Raw genomic sequence first — 18,680 nt, 5'->3', positions numbered from 1 at the left:
ACATTTCAATGGCGCTGCCTTCACAGGTGGTCTAATTGGGGACGTTAGCATACGCTCCAAATCCTGTCCACGGCGCCGCAAAGTTAGTCCTCTGAACGTTTCTGCACAAGAGGCTGAACGTGCAAATGGGCTCCTTGGCTGCGGCTCAACGCTTCTGTTCCCCGAAAACAGTGGAACGTATCGGCTCAGCACCCCCCCGCACGCACGCGCAACGCTGCTGCAGCCTCACCGACGTGTGCGTTCGGTCCCCTTCGCCGCCGATGCCTTTTCACGCAAACCTCGATCTGAACCGCTGGGTATTAATCGATCCAGCTGATCCGAGATCAAACGGCGGAGAAGGAACCGATCGATCTTCCCATCGCGTTTCGGCACTCGAGCTCACGCAGGCCTCGGGATCATTAAGACGCCGTTTCAATTACAGCGCCGCACCGGAGGGCTTTTGCCCGTCATTATTTTTTCCTGCGATGGTCAAATAGTGCGGAAGATTACAGTGTTAATAACAGACATTTACTTTAATTTATTTGTCTGACACTTTTCTCCAGAGCAGATTGCGATGTTGCACTACTTACACCGATTTACCAGTTTATGCAGCTGGGTAATTTTTACCGGGACAATTCAAGGTATGTGCCTTGATCAAGGACACTGCAGCAAGAGGAGGGATTTGAAGCCACAACCACAGGATCCAGAAAAAGCACCATTAACCATGACACCGTGTGCTGCTCCAAACACCACACAAGGCAGTTATAGATGTGATGTGGCTGCTCACCTTCCTTCTTCAGCTGTGGTGACCGATGGTTTGCTCTCTCTTCCCAAATATCACGGAGTAACAGTAAGAATAAGACACATAGGAAATTAATTTCCTGGACTTTAGATCAATGAGCATAAACGTGTGTGCGTGTGCGCGCTGTTTAGAGCCGTCACCTCAGAGTCTTCAAGTTGCCAGGTTAAATCCCACCTCCCCCTACTGTAGTACCCTTGAACAAGGTATTTGTCTTGCAGTTATACAGTAAAGCAGTGCAGAAATTAGAGGCATTTATTGCCTCATCCAGGTGCCTGAGACCACGCGGCCGCTCTTGGCACCTCGTAATTTGAACCCTGAGCCTGGAGAGTCTCAGGCAGCCGCGGACACCCCTCCTTCGAAGAGCTTTCAGCCACTCAAGCCGGTTGCCTCTTCCTGCAGGAGATGAAGCGATGAGCCAGGAAGAGTCGGAGGATAAGAAGGACGCAGCGGAGGGAGAGACCGTTCCAGGTAGGCGAGGTGCTAACCCTAACCCCCCTGTCTGCTGGAAGTTCACGGAGCTCTCAAACCTGTTCATACCAGCTCGTTCTCGCTCTCCATCTCTCTTTCGTTGTTTTCGCTCAACTGATTTATTGGCATTTACACAAATGTGACAGATGGTGTGACACAAGTTTATGGAGTATTTAGGAGATGAGAAGAAAAGTGCCTGTGAAAGAGCGGGGTTTGAGATCCATTTTGAATGCTGGGAGGGATTCAGCAGCTTCGAGGGACACAGGGAGCTCATTCCATCACATCGGGGGCAAAACTAGGGAGCTGCACACTGTCGATTTTGGGTTTCTTAGGACGGGGACCACAAAGTAGCCAGAGAGGGAGGAGCTGGGCGCTCTTGCCTTGGCGTACGGAGTGATCGGGTCCTGTAGGTGTCGGACGTTTGGCACCGCAGTGCGTATTCCAGAGCGTTTGGTTCAGTGTATGAAAACCGACCTACAGGTCCCTTAAATCATGTTTACTGCGCCGACTTATCGCTCCGAAAATCCGGCCGGGGTCGTCTTTCCCAGGAGACGGGCGGTAACGGTGGTGGAGCGGAAGGAGAACTTCTCCTTGCAGGGAGGCGTCCGGAAGCAGCCAGGGCACTACCTGAAACGCTGTCGTCGTCCGGTCGCGCTTGTGGAGCACAAGCGGTTCCTCGGTTTGCTGCGACCGTTACGGCACCGCGCCTGTCTAGAGGAGGAGCGGAAGCGCCGGAAAGTTGTTGCGAGGCAGCGAATGGGCTTTGCTGCAGTGTCGCCGTAGCCCAGCTTTGGCACTTTCCTTCGCTCGCTTTACAAGGCGTGTTTGGCAAAGCCTCTTAAAGATCCGGGGCCCTTTCTTCCCCGTTCAAAGGCTTCGCTTCTCCCAAAATGTTGGATTAATGGCTTTTCAGCAGGCAGATGCTCCGTCTTCTCCGAGTTCCAGCAGGTCCGCAGTGTTTTACTGGTGGGTTGAAATTAATAATTTTTTCACCTTTGCTGTCTCCCATTAGTCTTGTTTAAAAATCACGGCATTCTATGAAAGCAAAACCGACGACCTCTGACCTCTGACCTCAAAGAGCTATTGAGAGAACCCCATAAGAAGGACGTGCCGGAAACTCCCGCCGGGTTTCCAGAGTGGCCCCGCAGGGTAATGCCGAACAGGTGCTTGCTGTGAAGCGCTGCGCTTTACAGGATCTGCGGCGCACAGCGATAAACCACTCAGAAAATACGCTGATCTCATAAAAGGGGAGAATGCGAAATGGGATTGCGAGGCGTGGGGTCGCGGGCTGGTAACCCGTCCAATGGCACCGCGGCGAGGCGTGTGCACCCAAGCAATTTACCCAAAGCAATTCCCCTCACAATGGAGGGCCTAATCCTCGGCGTACGCCGGCATGCTTTCCGTACCCAGAATGCACCGCTTTGTCCGAGGGCCGGGTCATGACGAATCGGGGCTTAAGGCATGGGCATTCTGTCGTGACTCCGAGCGGTCACGCTACACTGGACAGTCACATAAAGGCCTCGGCAAAAGTGCCCGTGGCCACAAAGCGCCTGGCCTAAGTTCGACCGGTCGCCAGCAGCTGGGGATTATCGTTTACAGACGCCGTGTGTCTTTTCTGCTCCCGGCGAGTGTGAGCGGAAACCCCGATCGGGTCGTCGAGCACTGAAAGTGGGCGCCGATGGAAGGTGTGTCCTGGGGACGCGGACGCCTGTGAGGAACCCAGGTGTGATGTTCACTGACAGACCACAGACAATGCAGCCCCACTGTGATCCCACCCTTTACATTTACCGTGCATTTCTCGAGAGTTGTAGGCACAGACACGCGGTCGTCGAAGCACCGTCGGTTTGTCCAGTTCCGCTGTTTTTTTTTTTGTTTTTTTGGCGCACAATACAGCTGCGTTTACAACTGAGAGGAAACGCAAAGGTGATGGTGACAGAGGATGTGATGCTAGTTTATAGAACTGTCAGGAGAGAAGTGGCTCTGAAAAAGACAGTTTGACACCCTTCTTGAATTCTGGGAGAGGTTCAGCAGCTCCGAGGGACGCGTGGAGCTCATTCCAATCCATTGGGTCCAAAGTTGAGAACCTACAGACTTTTGATTTTGGAACCCTGTGAGTGGGATCGCCGAGTGGCCAGAGGTGGGTGGAGAAGCGCAAGACACAGCGCTCTCGCAGGGCTGTAGGTGTTAGGGTGCAGGTCCTTCGAGCGTCTTGTCGGCGGACCCATCACGGTCGAGGTAACCAGGGCTCCTGCTCTCTAATCCGCAGGTAAAACAATGAAAAGTGAGCCTGCGGGAGCCGCACGGGAGGACGAGGAGATGGACTGCTCCGAGGACGTGGCGGGTGAGTCGTCTCCATCCGGCAACGCTCCCGGGGAAACCCAGCGGACTCAACCCCCTGCTGAGCAGTAATCCCCTCACCGGGGTAAAGGCCAGAGCCCAGGGGTAGGAAATAACGGCCCATTAGAGGAGAGGGACCACATTTACGCCGCACTGCAGCGCTTCCCCTGAATGGCACTTAATTGCATTCAAGCTTAATTATCAATTAAACTTTTTTCTCTTTAAAGCAAAATCCCTCTGGGGTGCTGTAGAACCTTCCAGATCCCTGCTATAATGGCCAAGGTTATGAAAGGCTGTTCTTAGGGCCGAAACGGTGTAAGTTTCTGTACAAGGTAAAGAAATAAATGAGAAAGCAAAAGGGAGGAAAAGCGATAGAAGAGGGAGCCAAGTCAGAGCTAGAGATGATAAGTCAGTCAACCCTTCTCGCGTTATCAGGAACTGGCAGCGCGACGCCGAGCCGATTCGATTCGTGGGGAGCGCGCCGGTAAACAAAGGGCCGCCACGCGCCTCGGCACAGGCGGGCTCTTAGAAGTGGGAACAGAGGCCGGGCGGCGGCGGCGGCGGCGGCACACGCGAGGATTACGGCGCCCTCGGACGCAGCTCTCTGCTGCTCGGCCAAGAATCGGCGCTAATCAGGGCCGCGCCGGTGGAACGGCCCTTTATAGGCGCAGCGCTAATGCGAGGAATTAGTAACAGGAGTACAGGAGTGTGTCGCGTGAAGACGTTCGTTCGTCAGTGTGTGCGCGCGCGCGCTAGTTTTTCTCTGCTTTCATCGCATGTCGCTGCGATAAGAAGAGAGAGCGATCGGCCCGAGCGCCAGCGAGCCAGAAGCCTCACCGCGACAGACGAGCTGCGCCCCCAAGTCAGACCCGGCGGACGCTGGAAGAGGTACTGAGGGCCCGTGCGAACACGCTGACGCAGTCGCGCACCATCACACGCGGTCCCTCACGCACTGTTACCTACTTACACTTACGCACGCAGACGGGGCAGCAGGTGGCGTAGTGGTTGGAGCCTTCCGCTTGATGGACCTGGGTTCAAGTCCCACCTCCAGCATGTTTGCTGTACCGGTACAATAAAAATAACTTCGGTGCATAAATGGGTAAATCAGTGTAAACAGCTGAACACTGCAAGTCTCTTCGAGGAAAAGGATCTGATGAATGAATAAATAACTAAATCCCGAAACACACACGCACGCTGGCAAAGCAATGCACCCTTCGCCTCCCCTTACCTCTCGGCACTAGGTGGGGCGGAAGCGGACATCGCATCCTCGATCGTCCACGCTGGGGTTCGACCCCGAGAGAGTCTGTTTCATCAGGTGACGAACAGGGTCCGACGGGTGAGCGGAGCGGGGTTTGGAGCCACGGTGTCTTCGTGTGTCCATTCTGCTCTGTGGGTTTCCACGGAAGAGCTGCGAACCCGTGCCGTATCCCTCAGGTGCGGTGGAGGGGGTTTCCGTCACGACTGCTCCGTGACCTCCCGTGACCCGGCGAGCAGCCGCACGTCCTCGCGAACCGTTAATAACTAACTCTCAGAGAGTCTCTGCTGCCCGTAAGCAACACATAAATAAATCCAGCTTTGCAAATGGAAATTGTTTTTTCCCTTCACGCCGCACGGACTCTCCTCGCGTGAAATCAATACCGAATTTCCTCGGGAGGGGAGGCGCAATGGCTGCGAAACCACAATCGGAGCGAATTAATGAAGACGCACTTCTTTATTTGTCACAGGATGGAGAAATGCTTTTATCCGGCCTTCTCGGATTTGCCATAAATCCATACCGGACTGTTGTAAGAGTAAATGTACCAAATTGAAATAGGACTGTTTTAGTATTTTCCGGATGTGTCCCACGGAGACGCCCGAGGAGGCGGGTTGGGCCGGGGGGGTCGTTTGTACGTTTACGTTTGTTTATTTGTCAGGCACTTTTCTCCGAAGCGACTTCCAATGAACTCTATGTAGCGTTACTATCAGCCCACACCCTATTCACTGCGGTGACTTACACTGCTAGATACACTACTTACGATGTGTCACTCCTCCATACATCAGTGGAACAGACACACTCTCTCTCTGTCACTCACACGCACACACGCACACACACCATATCGACTGTAGCGAACAACAGCGGCGGGAGCGCGCCGCGATAGCGCCCTGAGGGTAACGCCATGAGAAATCGCATCGACCTGGCCGAGTTTCAGAGCTCCGCGTACAAGTTTCCTTGCTGGTATTTTTAAATTCATCGCTTGAAACATCCCCATTGTTATTTTCTGTCCATTCTGCGATGAGCTCTGCAGCTTCGGCAGCAGAAAAGCTCCGCGCCCTCTTTCCGACAGAAGTGTTCGGTGGCGCGACCATACATCAGGAATGCAGAAGCGCCAATAAAGGAAGGGAAGAGTTCAAGACAGAGTCCTGAAAACGGGGTGCAGCTATGAAGTTGGGAAACGTGATAGAGCAAAAATTGGAAGGGGGACAAAATAGTTGCCACATTAGCATCCAAGGGCAAGGGCTGCTGGAATGAGTCTGTGAGACACTGGACACTTTCAGTGAAGGTGTTATTTCCTGCCGTGCGTGCGTGCGTGCGTGCGTGCGTGTGTGCGCGCGCGGAAGCCCGAGGCAGTGCCGGTCCAGGAGCAGAACGAGATCGCAGAGGGGCTGCCGTTCACAGAGAAAGGCGATATGGCCTCGAGCGCTTCGCTCCTCCCGTCTCCGTCCCCGTCCCGCACTCATCCCTATTTGGCCGGAGCCATTTATTTGCACGCTTTCTTTAATAACGATAAATAAGGAAACAATAGAGACAGAACCGCAGGCACGAGCATCAGCAGCAGCAGCGAACCTCCACGGTTCCTCATTACGGGTTGCTTCCCTCCTGCAGGGTGGACGGGCTCGGATCCGTGTCCGTTCTCGACGGGTCCGCTTGGCGCGGACCGGACGCTTCGCGCTTTGCTAAATGAAAGAGAGCGGCGGGGCCTTTGAAGACCCCTTTTAGGAATTTTGTTCCTTTTATCATTAATCGTGGCTCATATGCTGGTAAATTCTATTTGAAACACAGAACAGTCCTTTCGAATCATTTTTTATTTTACTACTTTGAAATATGAAACAGGTGTGCAGTCATCGTGTGTGAACCGATTAAATCGAGGCAACGGGGGGCGCAGTGGTTAAAGTTGTCATCGCGCAATCTTAATGTCCGCAGGGTTTGAATCCCGATCCCGCTGCCGTATCCCTGATCGAGGCATTTCCCTGAACCGATGCAGTAAAAATTACCGTGCTGTATCAATGCATAAATCATTGTGAAGTTGATTATGTAACGTCATAATGTCACCTTGGAGAAGGGAGTCATAGAAATAAATATTAATAGATAGAACTGTACCATTTTGTTGTACGAGGACGAGCTGCGTAAGAAGAACCGAGTGAGCAGATTTGTGGAGATGACCTCTTTTTAAGGACCGCAGAACATGCCAGTCGTCCCAGATCGCAGGCGCTTCACTTCACTTTGAAACTGTGAAAGATGTTCCTACTTATTTAAGTATGCGTTCATTTATTTACATGTTTACTTGTTTGTCGACCTCGTAGGAATTTGTGTTTCTGGAACTTTCCACACATGCAGACCACAGCGGCTCTCCGTCCGGTACGCGGGGCTGCGCCAAGAGCCCTCCCGGTCGGAGTCCCCGTTGCAACCCAGGATGCTGGGGGTTCGACACACCTTCGGTACAGGGGCAGAAAGTTTCATCCATGCGGTCCAGCAGCCAGTAGGGAATGCAGAACACGTGAAAAACAAACGCCACACGCAACAGGAACAGTCCTTTTTCTTCCCTTTCCTCTGCCGCACCAGTCCCCCGCGCTGAACGGGTCTCGTCCCAGTTTTTGTCATTTGTCTCACGTAGGGAGCCGGGCCCCGTGACCGTCCTCGCTGCGCGCTGGCAAGGGGGCCGGGGGCTTCTCTAATTGGCTGTTTTGTGTGCGTCTGTTGTGCGCACCGGGACGCCTTTGACGTGGAGGCGCTTCCTCAGAGCTCTGTAGAAATAGCCCGTGGCCGCCTGCGGGGGTTGCGGCTGGAATCGGGCGCATCGCGCCCCCGCTCCGAGCCTGACAGCACGCCCGACGGAGCCCGTGGTCCTTGGAATGAAAAGAAGCAGGTGGCTCGCAGCACGCAACTTGGAGGAGGTGCGTGTCTGCACCTCCCCCTCCCCAAACTTGACAGGGGAGTCCTCCTTTTGGGGTGGCGTTCGCTGAAGAACTGGCTGATTGGCTACAACTAGCACCGCCTTTGTCCTCTGCCATGAGGAACCTGGGTGTGGTGTGTTTGTGTGTGTGGATGACGATGCTCGGCGCCGCCTCCTTCAAGTCTGGCCTAGCCGTTTGTTCGCAGCGCTTTGTTTGCAGTCGTTTGGACGCCGTCGGGTCGCGGCTGCTCAGCGCTGCCGGAATCAAAGGCACAATCGGCAGACGGGCCTGGAGCAAATAGGCTGGAAGGGACATCCTTTGAACCTCCTTTGAAGATTCCCCTTTGATCAGCGCTTCGACCGTCCCGCTCCTCCCGCAGCCTGGGGGGAGTTCAGAGAGGAGCAGACGGATGGTAGCGGCGCGGTCACTCGGCCCGCAGCCACGCAGGGCGCCCTCGGTTCGGCTGGAGCCTCTGCGCCGTGTGCCGTTTTGCACACACCTCCCCGTGCCGGGAAACAGTGTAAACAACCCCCCCCTCCCGACTGTATCCCTTTGCTTTTGTGTCGTTTGTGGTTCTGTTGGTCTTCACGGGTTCTGTGATGGAGCCCCTTTACTCTTAAAGGGTATTGTTGAGTAGTCAAGAACCAGCAGGGGTTACGTAGGGTGGATCCACAGATCTTAACAGGTTCTGCAGTGTGGTTCCATCAGTCTCGAAGGGTTCTGAAGGTTGGTTCCGCACAGCTTAGAAGGTTGTGTAGGGTGGTTCTTTGGCCTTCAAAGGTTTCTTATTGTGGTTCCATTGGGGCAGGGACAGTAGTCTTTTTCGTGCAAGACGCTAGGGACTGCGTGTCTACACGCCAAAGACACCTCAGAGACTTTGCTCAATGTGTGTGTGTGTGTGTGTGTGTTGTCCTCACTGATCCGCGTTGTCTGTTGTTGCAGACGTACCAGACAACGGCGACTCCCAAGATGATGTCAGACCGGAGAAGCCAAACAACAACAACGAGGGTGAGTTTCTAATCAGGCGCTCCAGTCGTCTCTCGGAGCCGAAGCAGGATTAGACCAAAGTCATGACCGCCGCGCTTTATTAGAAATTAATAAATACATGAATGAAATGAAAGGAGAATTCGGCACCAAGGGCAAAGCTTTTGTGATAAACAACAGGTCTTTAAAACAGCACCTTGAAGCTGAGCTTTAATTCTCCCTGAAGAGGAGTGCGTTGGGGGAAGGGTGGTTTTCCACCTGAGGACAAGTCTGGGATTAGTGTTTGTCTCCACGTATCGGCTGAAACCGGCAGTCGTTTTCATGCCGTGTCCTATTGGATCGCGCACCCGTAGGACAAGGTCACGCCTCTCGTCTGAACTTTACGTTCAAGACGGAAGGTGCAGGGCTGCTTGAGAAGGTCACCAAGCGGCGCACTGGTTAGTGTCATTGTCTTGCAGTTTGGAAGGTCCTGGGTTCAAATCCCTTCTCCTGCTGCAGCACACTTAAGCACAGTAGTTACCATGAACTGACAGTAAAAATGACCCTGATGTATAAACGGGTAAATCACTGGAAGTATCCTAGGGTACAAACTTGCCACTATGAGTCCTCTTGAGCTGAAGGTGTGAGATAAATAAAGGAGACTACAAGGGACTGGACCCAGCTGCCCCCCACAGGGGTCCTGCATACATTCAGGTACATTGGAGTAGACGGGTGCCCCCCCTGGAGTTCTTTTATGTTGCTGATCCTGCCTTTTCTGCTCTGGTTGATGAGTTCAGGTTTTCGTGTCCTTTCATCTGCACGGCGCTGCTGGTTCTCCTCCAAGCTCATTCACGCGGACTTAGAGACGTGATGGGGGGGGCACGGTTGTGCGAGCCCTCCTTCCTCTTTGAAACTCGGATTTTGCCAGACGTTTGTTTTTTTTGATGCCCGAAGACCGGTGAGGCAAGACTCAAGGATCCTAATTTTGGATCTGTGAAACCAATTTTTTTTTTTCTTTCTTAAAGTTATTGGAGATGTGATTGAGCTGTGAGAAAGACCACGTCGCAGGGGAGAGGTCGACACCGTTGAGCGCGTGACACGTTCGTCCGTGTTTCAGTAAAGCTCACAACAAAGAGAGAGCGTGGCCTTTCAGAAGTCTTCATATTCTCTCCCTTCGTGAACTATACGTTCAACGCATTTGTGATGCAGGAACATTTTTATTCATCTGTGTAGTTCTTGTTTGCAGAAGTACTCACCCTGCGTCAATAATTTGTCAGTAGGCCTCAGGCAGCAATTACTTCTCTCTCTTTGTTGTTGCAACTCAGAGAGTTGGGCACTTTGAGATGTTGTAATGCTTGCCCTGTTCATCCATGCAGATTTGCTCCAATGCTGCCAAAGTCAGACTGAGAGGTGGTGGCCATCAGTTTTCATATCGTACCGCAGACTGCAATTAAGTTTCTTGTCTTGTTCTGTTCGGCTTTCCAAAATACTCAGCATCTTTATTTTGAGCCGCTCCGCTGAACTCCTTGCGCTGTGTTGTGGATCCTCTTTGGTCTGAGGCCAAAGAACTCAACAGACTAGAGAATCTTCTTCCAGAAGGTCCTCGGGGGTCCATCAAATGGCTCCAGGCAGCTTCAGAAGTCTCTTCTGTTCAGAAGCTCTCCCATGATCGCTGTGGTGCTGAAGAAACGGTTGGTTTCTGGGCTGGTTCTCCCATCTTGGCCTGCAGGCCTTTCAGTGGTCCAGCTGTCTTCCTTTCCTCCTGCTCACTTTGGTACAATGGCCTAATGTTGGCTTCTTGTGATGGGTCTAAATGAGCTCCTGAGAAGGTTTGAAGCTTCTCCAATACTTTGGGTTCAGGTCGTTGTGGGTGGTGAAACTTGGCTCTCTAGTGCCAACATGAAGTTCCAGGGCCAGTTCTGTGGTCTGCATGACCTTGTATGGTCTTGACTCACACAACATAGATGGACATGGTTTATCCTTTGTCATCTTTCAAAAAAATCCATATATTTATTAGAAACTAAACAAAAAACAAATTTTGTAATTTTATGGAATTACATCTGCTGAGTATAAAAATGGGAGAGTGAATGATTTTAGAAGACGCTGTGTGCCAAGGGTGCAAACAATGGGGAAGATGGAGAGCAGGTGTTTCTGGTCTTTGCATTTGTCTAAAATCCAAAGGTTCTTTTCCACACCAGTGCACCGCCAAATGGGCTACAAGCTGGTGGGCAGGTGCAGCTTTTGAGACAGGGCTCTTGCCCCACTGTGCTCTGAGACATGTGTTTAGTACCAGGAGTGGACTGCTCCTCAAGTCTTCTGTCCCCCAGGTGCATCTGGGTGGCATTACTGTCTGTTGACCAGCTGAAGCTGCCTCTCTCTCCACTTCCATTTCCATGTATTTCTTTAGCAGACGCCGTACAGAGTAAACAAAAGTAATTTCATAAGACAAAGAGGTGATCATGACAGATGCTGTGTTGCGAATTTTCTCAGCTGTTCAGGGATCAGGAAAGAAGAGGGTTTGAAAGGGATGAGTTTGAGGCCTTTTTTTTAAATGTTTCAAAGGATTCCGCAGCTCTGAGGGACAAAGGGAGCTCATTCCAGCATACTGAGAACAAATGTGAGAACTTATAGATTTTCAGTTTTGGAACCACCAAGCAGCCAGTAGGTGTTGGGAGCAATCAGGTCCTCTAGGTATTACGATGTCAATCCACTGGCCACCTAGTAGGCTGACATGGTCTCCCACAAGTTGTGATCAGACATGTTCCCCCACATAAATAACTTAAGCCCTCCAAGACCAGGTGGGGGGTGGATCACTCAAGGAGACGCAGCTGAAGTCGTGCACAATGTCAGCCCTCCCCCCCCCCGAAAGTTCAGTCTCTATAGGGCCCCCTGTTCAGGTCACATTGTTTTGCATCAGTGAAAACTCCATTCACTGTTGAGTGTTTGCGGCCTCCTTCCCAAGACTGCGCTCAATAGCTACTACCTAAGGACATTTGCATATGTAAATGGTTCACTTTCCAAATTTAATACCCCATTATTGTCTTTGGTCTGGTTCTGTCTGGTTCCATTCCGCTCCGGGTAGGGTCTTGTGATGGGCTTGTGAGGTAATGGCATGTCATTGTGGAGCTCATGCTGCCCCCTGGAGTGTTGGTGGATGAATGTACTGGCAGGTAGAACCAGGCTAGACCTCTGTCCCTGCTTCCCCTGCATGGCGTGGAAAAATGGAGGGCTGATGGGATGCGGAAGCTGCCGGGAGGCCTTCCAACAGGCCCTGCACGTCTACACATTGAAACACAGCTGGGAGCACATTATGCGGAAGGAAAGAGGAGCGCCAGTGGAAACGGACACGCATGGGCTGCCCGGGTTTGCCTACAACGAGCGTTCGCAGATGGTCTGAAGGCGTCTGCGGTTCGACCTAATTTAATTACCTTTCAGAACTGGCGAGAGGTATGAGGTAGAGCATCTGGCATCGTTCGCGCGGATACCTGGGGAGGAAGGGGGAGCGCAGGCCGAGCACAGGAGATGAGGGGCCACGCCGCGGGGTCCAGCGACAGGGAGCCTGTACCAGCAGTAGGTTTCCTGTAGTAAGTAGTAAATCCTCCTTCTAGGTTTGCAAGGAGAAGGAAGAAAGGGTGGCGTGGCGGATTTGTTTTTCAGCTGGAAGGAAAATGTCATAGTGGAAAGAGTTTCAAATGATGTGTTACTGTGAGAAAAAATGGAGGAAGTCAGTGAAGAACTTCAGGAGCAGGGATGAAAGCGCTGGAGCGGCCTTGGTGGTTCTGTCATTGAGCAGTTAGCATGCGCTGAAATCATCCATCTTTAAATAAATAACAGGAAATTAGGAGGTGCAGTGGTTACCGCTGCCACTCTGCGCTCAACAGACCCAGGTTTAAATTCCACCACCCATCCCTGATCAAGGTACTTACCCTGAATAGATTGAGTAAAAACACCCTGCTGTAAATATGGGTAAATAACGGAGTATTTCACATTTATATTTGTAGAGCAGAGTAGTTCTTCTCCAAGTGACGTAGAGCTCAGTTTACCATGCAAACTCCACACCGTGGTAAGTTGCTTTGAAGAAAACAGGAAAGAGAGTCAGCTAAACAAATTAATAACATGCAGTAATAAAAGCAATAGATTTTTGTCATTTGACAGGACTTGTATTTTAGTGTGGCTTAAGGGCATTAAACATCTTACAAAGGGTTACAGTTTTAAAGTATACTCAGTCTGTGACAGCTTTATCCCAGACTTTTGCAGATTTTTTTAACCATTCAATAAATTGAGGAACGTCTATTATTAAACGTTCATTGGTTGGTGAAAGTACGTGACTTTGGAGTTACAAACAAAATTCCGAAAGCAGTTGTGACCGTAGGCTAGAGAGCGGCTGCACTCCCGCCCATTAACCACAACGTTCAGGCGGAGGGTGGTGTGAGGTGACATGCGCAGTTCTCCTCACTTCCCTTTAATTTGTCGGGTTCTGGTGGTCTTCGTTGCTGGAGAGGAACGTTGGCGAAGGTGACCAGGAGTAGAGTAGCCATCCTTGGGAAACTCGCTTCAAACCAGGTGACCGTCTGAAGTCTCGCGTCTCACCCTGTCCACTTTGATGACAGCTTTGAAGCCATGTTTACCTCTAAAAGGCAAAGAAACAGGTCAGTTAAAACTAAACCCGAGTCTGTGACCAAAGAGCAGCAGGTCCGTGTTGGGTAAATTGACAAACAAATGAGATTCAATTATATGTTTATGTTTTTGATTTCGTCCCCAAACCCGCCTGTTTTACTACACCCTCCGGACTTGTTCATATCATGCCTTATAGTTGGTCCAGATCTGATTACCTCAACTTCAGCCAACGTCTCCACCATATCTTTTCATTAGTGCCAATTGTGTTCGCGCTGCCACGTGGGTCTCCCTCCCTCCCTCCCGTAATCATAACTTCACTGTTTCAATTCCACCACAGGGCTACATTTTCTCAGTGTTGAAGAGAAGCGAACCCCAATGGGAGCAGCTGACTCTCGTGCATTTGTAGAGCAGGCAGCTGTCCATTATAAAGCATCTGTCAGCAGCGTTTGTGTGGGAGGAGTCGACTAGCTGAATAACCGCCATCTTTTATTTTTCTTCACATATCCGTTTTCGGAAATTTCTGCATTCGGTGAAGTGAACGTGAGCTGTGTTCACCCTCCGTGCCAACAGATGGCAGTAAAGAGCATCTGAACAGGAGAGCCATTTCAGTCCGCCTTAATTCAACTCCCTTCCACGGTGTTTACAGCTCTTGTCTGGTGTTCCTGGGTGACGGCGATCAGTAACAACATGAGAAACGTTGAACGTGTTTCTCAATGAGTCAGTCAACAATCAGCACTGAACAGGAGTTTGTGGAGTCGAGAGATTTTTATTTACAATGATTTTAAATTACTTTTTAGTGCCCTCTCATCCAACTGTCTGTCAACAACGATAACAAGGCGCAGGTTCATTTCCTGCATCCACCGCATCGGCAACGAGAGGCTCATCAGTCTGTGACACGGGCCCTTACTGAGACAGCAGCACTGTGGTAAATATAGTAAAGCCGTAAAAGCACTAGTGGTAAATTATGTAGACACTTGAAACGAGTAAAAATAGAAAAGTTAATGTACTACAAATAATTTAACAAATCTCGCACTTAAGCGGCTGAATAATGCAAGGCCAAGGCTCCGGGCGTAATACTCTCCGCGAGCCGACATTTGGAGACGTCTCCTGCTTTGCGACTCCCTCCTCCTGGTGTGTGTGGGAGGGGTCCTGGAGACGCCGTATTAGGGGTGTAGTAAACATATAGGGTGCGCGTACACAACGCGGGGGGTGCTCTCATTTTCTGCCTGTGTGAATTTGTGTGTCTCGCACTGGGAGTGCCCCCGCTGCCATGCTGCGAGAGCGCCAGAAACCTTCTCTGAGGGCCGAGATGAGATTGCTAGGGGGCGGGGCTCCTTGCAACCAGCTTTAAGCACAGTAGGTGGTGTCTGTGTCTGTGCCATACACACACCCCGCCATAGAGGAAACAATGAAAGTGACAGAAGCTGCCAGAATGCGGTCAAAGCCGCCTCGGTATAACGGTTTAATGACAGCAGAGAGTGATGTCGGGGGGGGGGGGGGGGGGGGGGGGTGTCGAGTGATGCCCCCTGCTGTTCTGACTCCAATCACGGCAGGAGCCATTGGAGGCATCCACACCGGGAGCCTCTTCTGTAACATTCATCCTGCGGATGAAGGCTTGGTTTAATGGCACTTGGGTATACGTTAGCTATTTAGTCAGCTAATGCCTTCCTCCAAAGTGAATTGCACTAATTTACTCATTTAAACAGCAGTGTCATTTTTACTGAATCAGATTTTATTTTCATTTTACATTAGTATTAGTGTGGCTTGAAGCTGTCAAACACTTCTGTCTGGTACAGCTGCATACTAGACTTTTACAGATTTTGAACCACTCAAATCAAGGAATTTCTGTTAAGCGTACTTTTGAGTTACGAACAGTAAGTACGTACCTTGACCAAGGGTGCTACAGCAGGCATGGGATTCGAACCTAGGTCCTTCAACTGCAAGGCGAGAGCTCAAACCACTGCGACACAGGTAAGACTGGCTGCCTGCTCCTTTTAACCTGTAAATGGGGGAACACATCTTTAACGGCTCCATTGAACATTAGATCAGCACTTTCCCTCCTCACCTCTACCGCGGTAAATATGGTACCCTTCCTTTTTCCCCTGTGGTTTGATACCTTGTAAGGCTGACTGGCTTGAATGTTGAAACACGGGTGAATAAACAGTTGTTTTCGTTCTCAGTCGTGATTGAGGAAGTCCACGGTGCGATGGGGGCGACACAGCAGGTCTAGCAGGGTGTGTCCATTAGCAGAACCTGCTTTATTACACAAAGCCTCGAAAGTACTTTCCATTTACCACGTTTTGTGGTCGAGCTGCAGGAGTAAACAGAGTTTGTGGTAGTGGCAATCGCTCCGTTCCACAGAGATGCATTCATCGGTGTAGTAAAGAACCACGTGAACACAGTACAGAGAGGCATCTGCAAAAAGAAAGGAGGTTGAGAGTTTGGAAAAAGACCACTTGTTGGACTTACAGGTTTGGTTCTGTTCTAGACACTGGATATAGCTACAGTAAATTTTAAGTTTTTAAAAGTGCAACAAAATTAAATTTATTAGCATTTTTATTAACTTGAACTACTTTAAAATCTGCCTTTGAATGACAAAATAAGTTCTCTTCACAAACTCCTATTCAGCACTGAGTGTTGTGATTAATCCTATAAATGTTCACCGACACTGAGGAACAGCAGTGAATAATTTTGTTTTGTTTTTGTTGCAAGAGAGTGTGATCGACTGGGGTGTCAACTGCTTCCGTTGTTCGGGGGATGTGTGTGGCTGCCATGGGCAGCAGGTGGCCCAGCGGTTAGAGCTCTTACCTTGCACCCAAAGGACCCGGGTTTGAATTCCACCCCTGCTGTAGTTCACTGTGAACTGAAACAGAAAAAAATTACTTGACTGTATAAATGGGTAAATCAGTGCAAGGAGAGACGCACATACTTTGAGAAGTGTCTGCTTACTCTGTGTGTGTGCAGATGCTGTGAAGGGCGAGGCACCCCAGAGCGCTGAAGTGACCCCCCCCACTGCCATCACAGGCCCTGCTGAAGGTGAGTCTAACCACGCTGAACACACTGAGTTCAGTTTTTCTTCATTTTTATGAGGTTCCTCATGTGGTACTTTGGAATGGGGGGTCAGTCACATGACCGCACCCCCTTTAGCCGCTCAGGTAAGGATAAGCTGTACTGTTTTGCACAAACACACATTTTGTAATGTACAGTATGTATAAATAGGATTATTAATGCAGCAGAACCCTCTGCGCCTCCAATGGTGGTTACAGGCACCAGAAAAGGTGACAAAAACTGAGCCCACATGACAGGTTTTCAGTCTCCCTGTAGTCTTACCAAAGTATTTAGCCGAGACCCTTCTGTGCAGATGAGTTTTAACCCTCCATACGAAGCACCAGATGTGAGTGGGTCACACTTCGGACAGGGTGTGCAGCCCGTCCTCCTCCTGTGGTTCCTTAACTATCTTCTCGCCCTGTCCCCCCCTGCAGAGACGAGAACTCAGGGTGGGGATTCGGCGGAGTCTGAAGTGATCCACTGTGACCTCAATCAGTCCAAAGGTAAGGGAGGAGAACACACACACAGAGATCACTCTCAATGAGCCCCGTTTTCTCCTCCTGCGCACCCACCAGGCACTGCTCAGTACTGCTGCAATTTACCAACCACATATGACACACGTCTGTCAGATGCTAAGGTACTCCCTTATGCAACACACAGTGTGTGTTTGCTGTCCTCACCCAGACCGCACCGGGGACCTGGAGGAGCCTTGACCACGGCGAGGAGACTACGTGCTCCCCTCCCCGGAGAATGCTGCCGAACCCGTGTGCAGACACCACCACCCTGATACGGAGCACACAGGGCGAGAGGAATGTTCTGGAGAGACGGGGAAGAGTCCATCAACTTTTATGCTTCATGATTTTCTACTAATCGCTTTCTTTCATAGAACTCTATATTAACAAAGTATATATCAAGTAAAATACTTACAAAAAAATTTAATGGGAAGACAAACACACAGGGAATGGTGTGGGTTTCCAGCCACCTTCAGCCCTCCCTGACATCGACCGTGGCCTCGGTCGCCGGCAGCCGGAACCCGAACAGCCTGTGGTACAGACACGCCTCCTTTACTCTTTTTTCTCTCTGTGTGCGGTGAACAAGCGCTTTCTTTCTTACACACACACTAAAGCACTAAAGGCAGTGGATACGCAGCGCAGTGGCTGTTCACACACTGCTGCAGTGTGTGAACAAACGCAGCTAAAAATTGAGATCTTCAGAAAATGCATAAAAGTTTTTTTAGGAACCTGAACAATACCTACCCCTTCATATATGATGTAAACCTGGTACGAGGCATGCCCCAGTTATCTTTGAACTGATACAGATTCATAGGTGAAATTTTCTATGAAACAAAGTGTTGCTCTATACAGTAAATGCTTCACATCTCTTTGTGCCCTTAACCACCTTCACTGTTACTTTTTAGTCACTAAACCACAAATTTCTTTGCCTGTACAACACTCGCACCTGAATAAAATGCAACAAAAGAAATAATTTTTCACTTTAGACATTTCACTTACTATGGTTTTTACAGGCGAGGTCCTCGAACCCGTTCACAGCTATGATTGTGTCCCCTTGGCCAGGAAAGGTTGGACCCCCCCAGCTGTAGAGACACTAATGTGTGTCATCCCCTCCCCGCGCTCTTACACTGCAGCACTGCTTTGTTTCTGCTGTCCCCCCGGCTAGCCGCCACACGACTAAATATCGCTCCGCTTGTACCTGCAGCGTGTGCAGTGAGAAAATAGTCTCTTGTTTTTCATCTTTTGGAAAGACAATCATGTTTCAGTTGCTATTCTATGTGTGAGCAGATTATTTCAGTGACACACAAACACATGCGGTGGAAGTGCAAACACTTGTGGTGCGTCGTTTTGCCTATGAGTTGTAATTACTAGTACCTGTGACGGCTGGAGCCCTATGCTTTCTTTTTTTATTATTTATAATAAACTCAATGGGAGGGGGATCAAATACAGTTTCCTTCGGTCTGTTTTCTTTCCTTCTTCGCAGCAGCACCTGTCAGTTCCTTTCATCGCCTTCATTCTTGGATGTTTGCTTTGCTCAACAATGACAACAAGAATAAATGTTTAATTGATGCCTGAAGAGACTCGTTGTTCTGCAAAGTGTCTTATTGTGAACTGCTCTAAAGAAGCCTCTCCCCTTCCCGTATCCAACCCCGTGTTTCACTGCACACGCGGCGCGGACAAGCAGCTCCGTCAGCTCGCTGCCATGCAAAAAGCCTGCCTTGAAATAAACGCCACGATCCAAACCTGCGCAGAATCCACACCTGTCATGTGTCCCTGGAAACCGTGCGGCGGATTCCTTCTGC

General features: G+C 50.4%; 1 protein-coding gene and 1 long non-coding RNA gene across 6 annotated transcripts in view; one reads left to right on the top strand and one right to left on the bottom strand.

The window, feature by feature from the left end:
* LOC108927079 (ADP-ribose glycohydrolase MACROD2-like) overlaps positions 1-18,458 on the top strand; it is a 141,777-nt gene extending 123,319 nt beyond the window's left edge. For 2 of the 4 annotated variants that reach the window (XM_018740108.1, XM_018740106.1), the window contains exons 10-16: positions 1,181-1,249; positions 3,516-3,590; positions 4,379-4,474; positions 8,681-8,746; positions 16,283-16,354; positions 16,801-16,869; positions 17,051-18,458. In XM_018740108.1, coding sequence (XP_018595624.1) covers positions 1,181-1,249; positions 3,516-3,590; positions 4,379-4,474; positions 8,681-8,746; positions 16,283-16,354; positions 16,801-16,869; positions 17,051-17,079 — 476 coding nt within the window. In that variant the 3' untranslated portion in view covers positions 17,080-18,458. The remainder of the gene's footprint in view (positions 1-1,180; positions 1,250-3,515; positions 3,591-4,378; positions 4,475-8,680; positions 8,747-16,282; positions 16,355-16,800; positions 16,870-17,050) is intronic. The other 2 variants (XM_018740107.1, XM_018740109.1) reach the window with 2 other exon arrangements.
* LOC108927082 (uncharacterized) lies at positions 12,796-16,164 on the bottom strand. Of its 2 annotated transcripts, XR_001965538.1 has the most exons (4): positions 16,127-16,164; positions 15,435-15,733; positions 15,205-15,317; positions 12,796-13,331 (listed from the first exon to the last, which is right to left on the bottom strand). It is a non-coding gene; the product is annotated as an uncharacterized LOC108927082 (long non-coding RNA). The 2 variants fall into 2 exon arrangements; XR_001965537.1 differs by having other exon boundaries at positions 15,205-15,733.
* Positions 18,459-18,680: the final 222 nt, after the last annotated feature.

Source organism: Scleropages formosus, chromosome 4, assembly GCF_900964775.1.
Source record: "Scleropages formosus chromosome 4, fSclFor1.1, whole genome shotgun sequence".
NCBI classification, from domain to species: domain Eukaryota; kingdom Metazoa; phylum Chordata; class Actinopteri; order Osteoglossiformes; family Osteoglossidae; genus Scleropages; species Scleropages formosus.
This window is presented reverse-complemented; position numbering and strand designations above follow the sequence as displayed.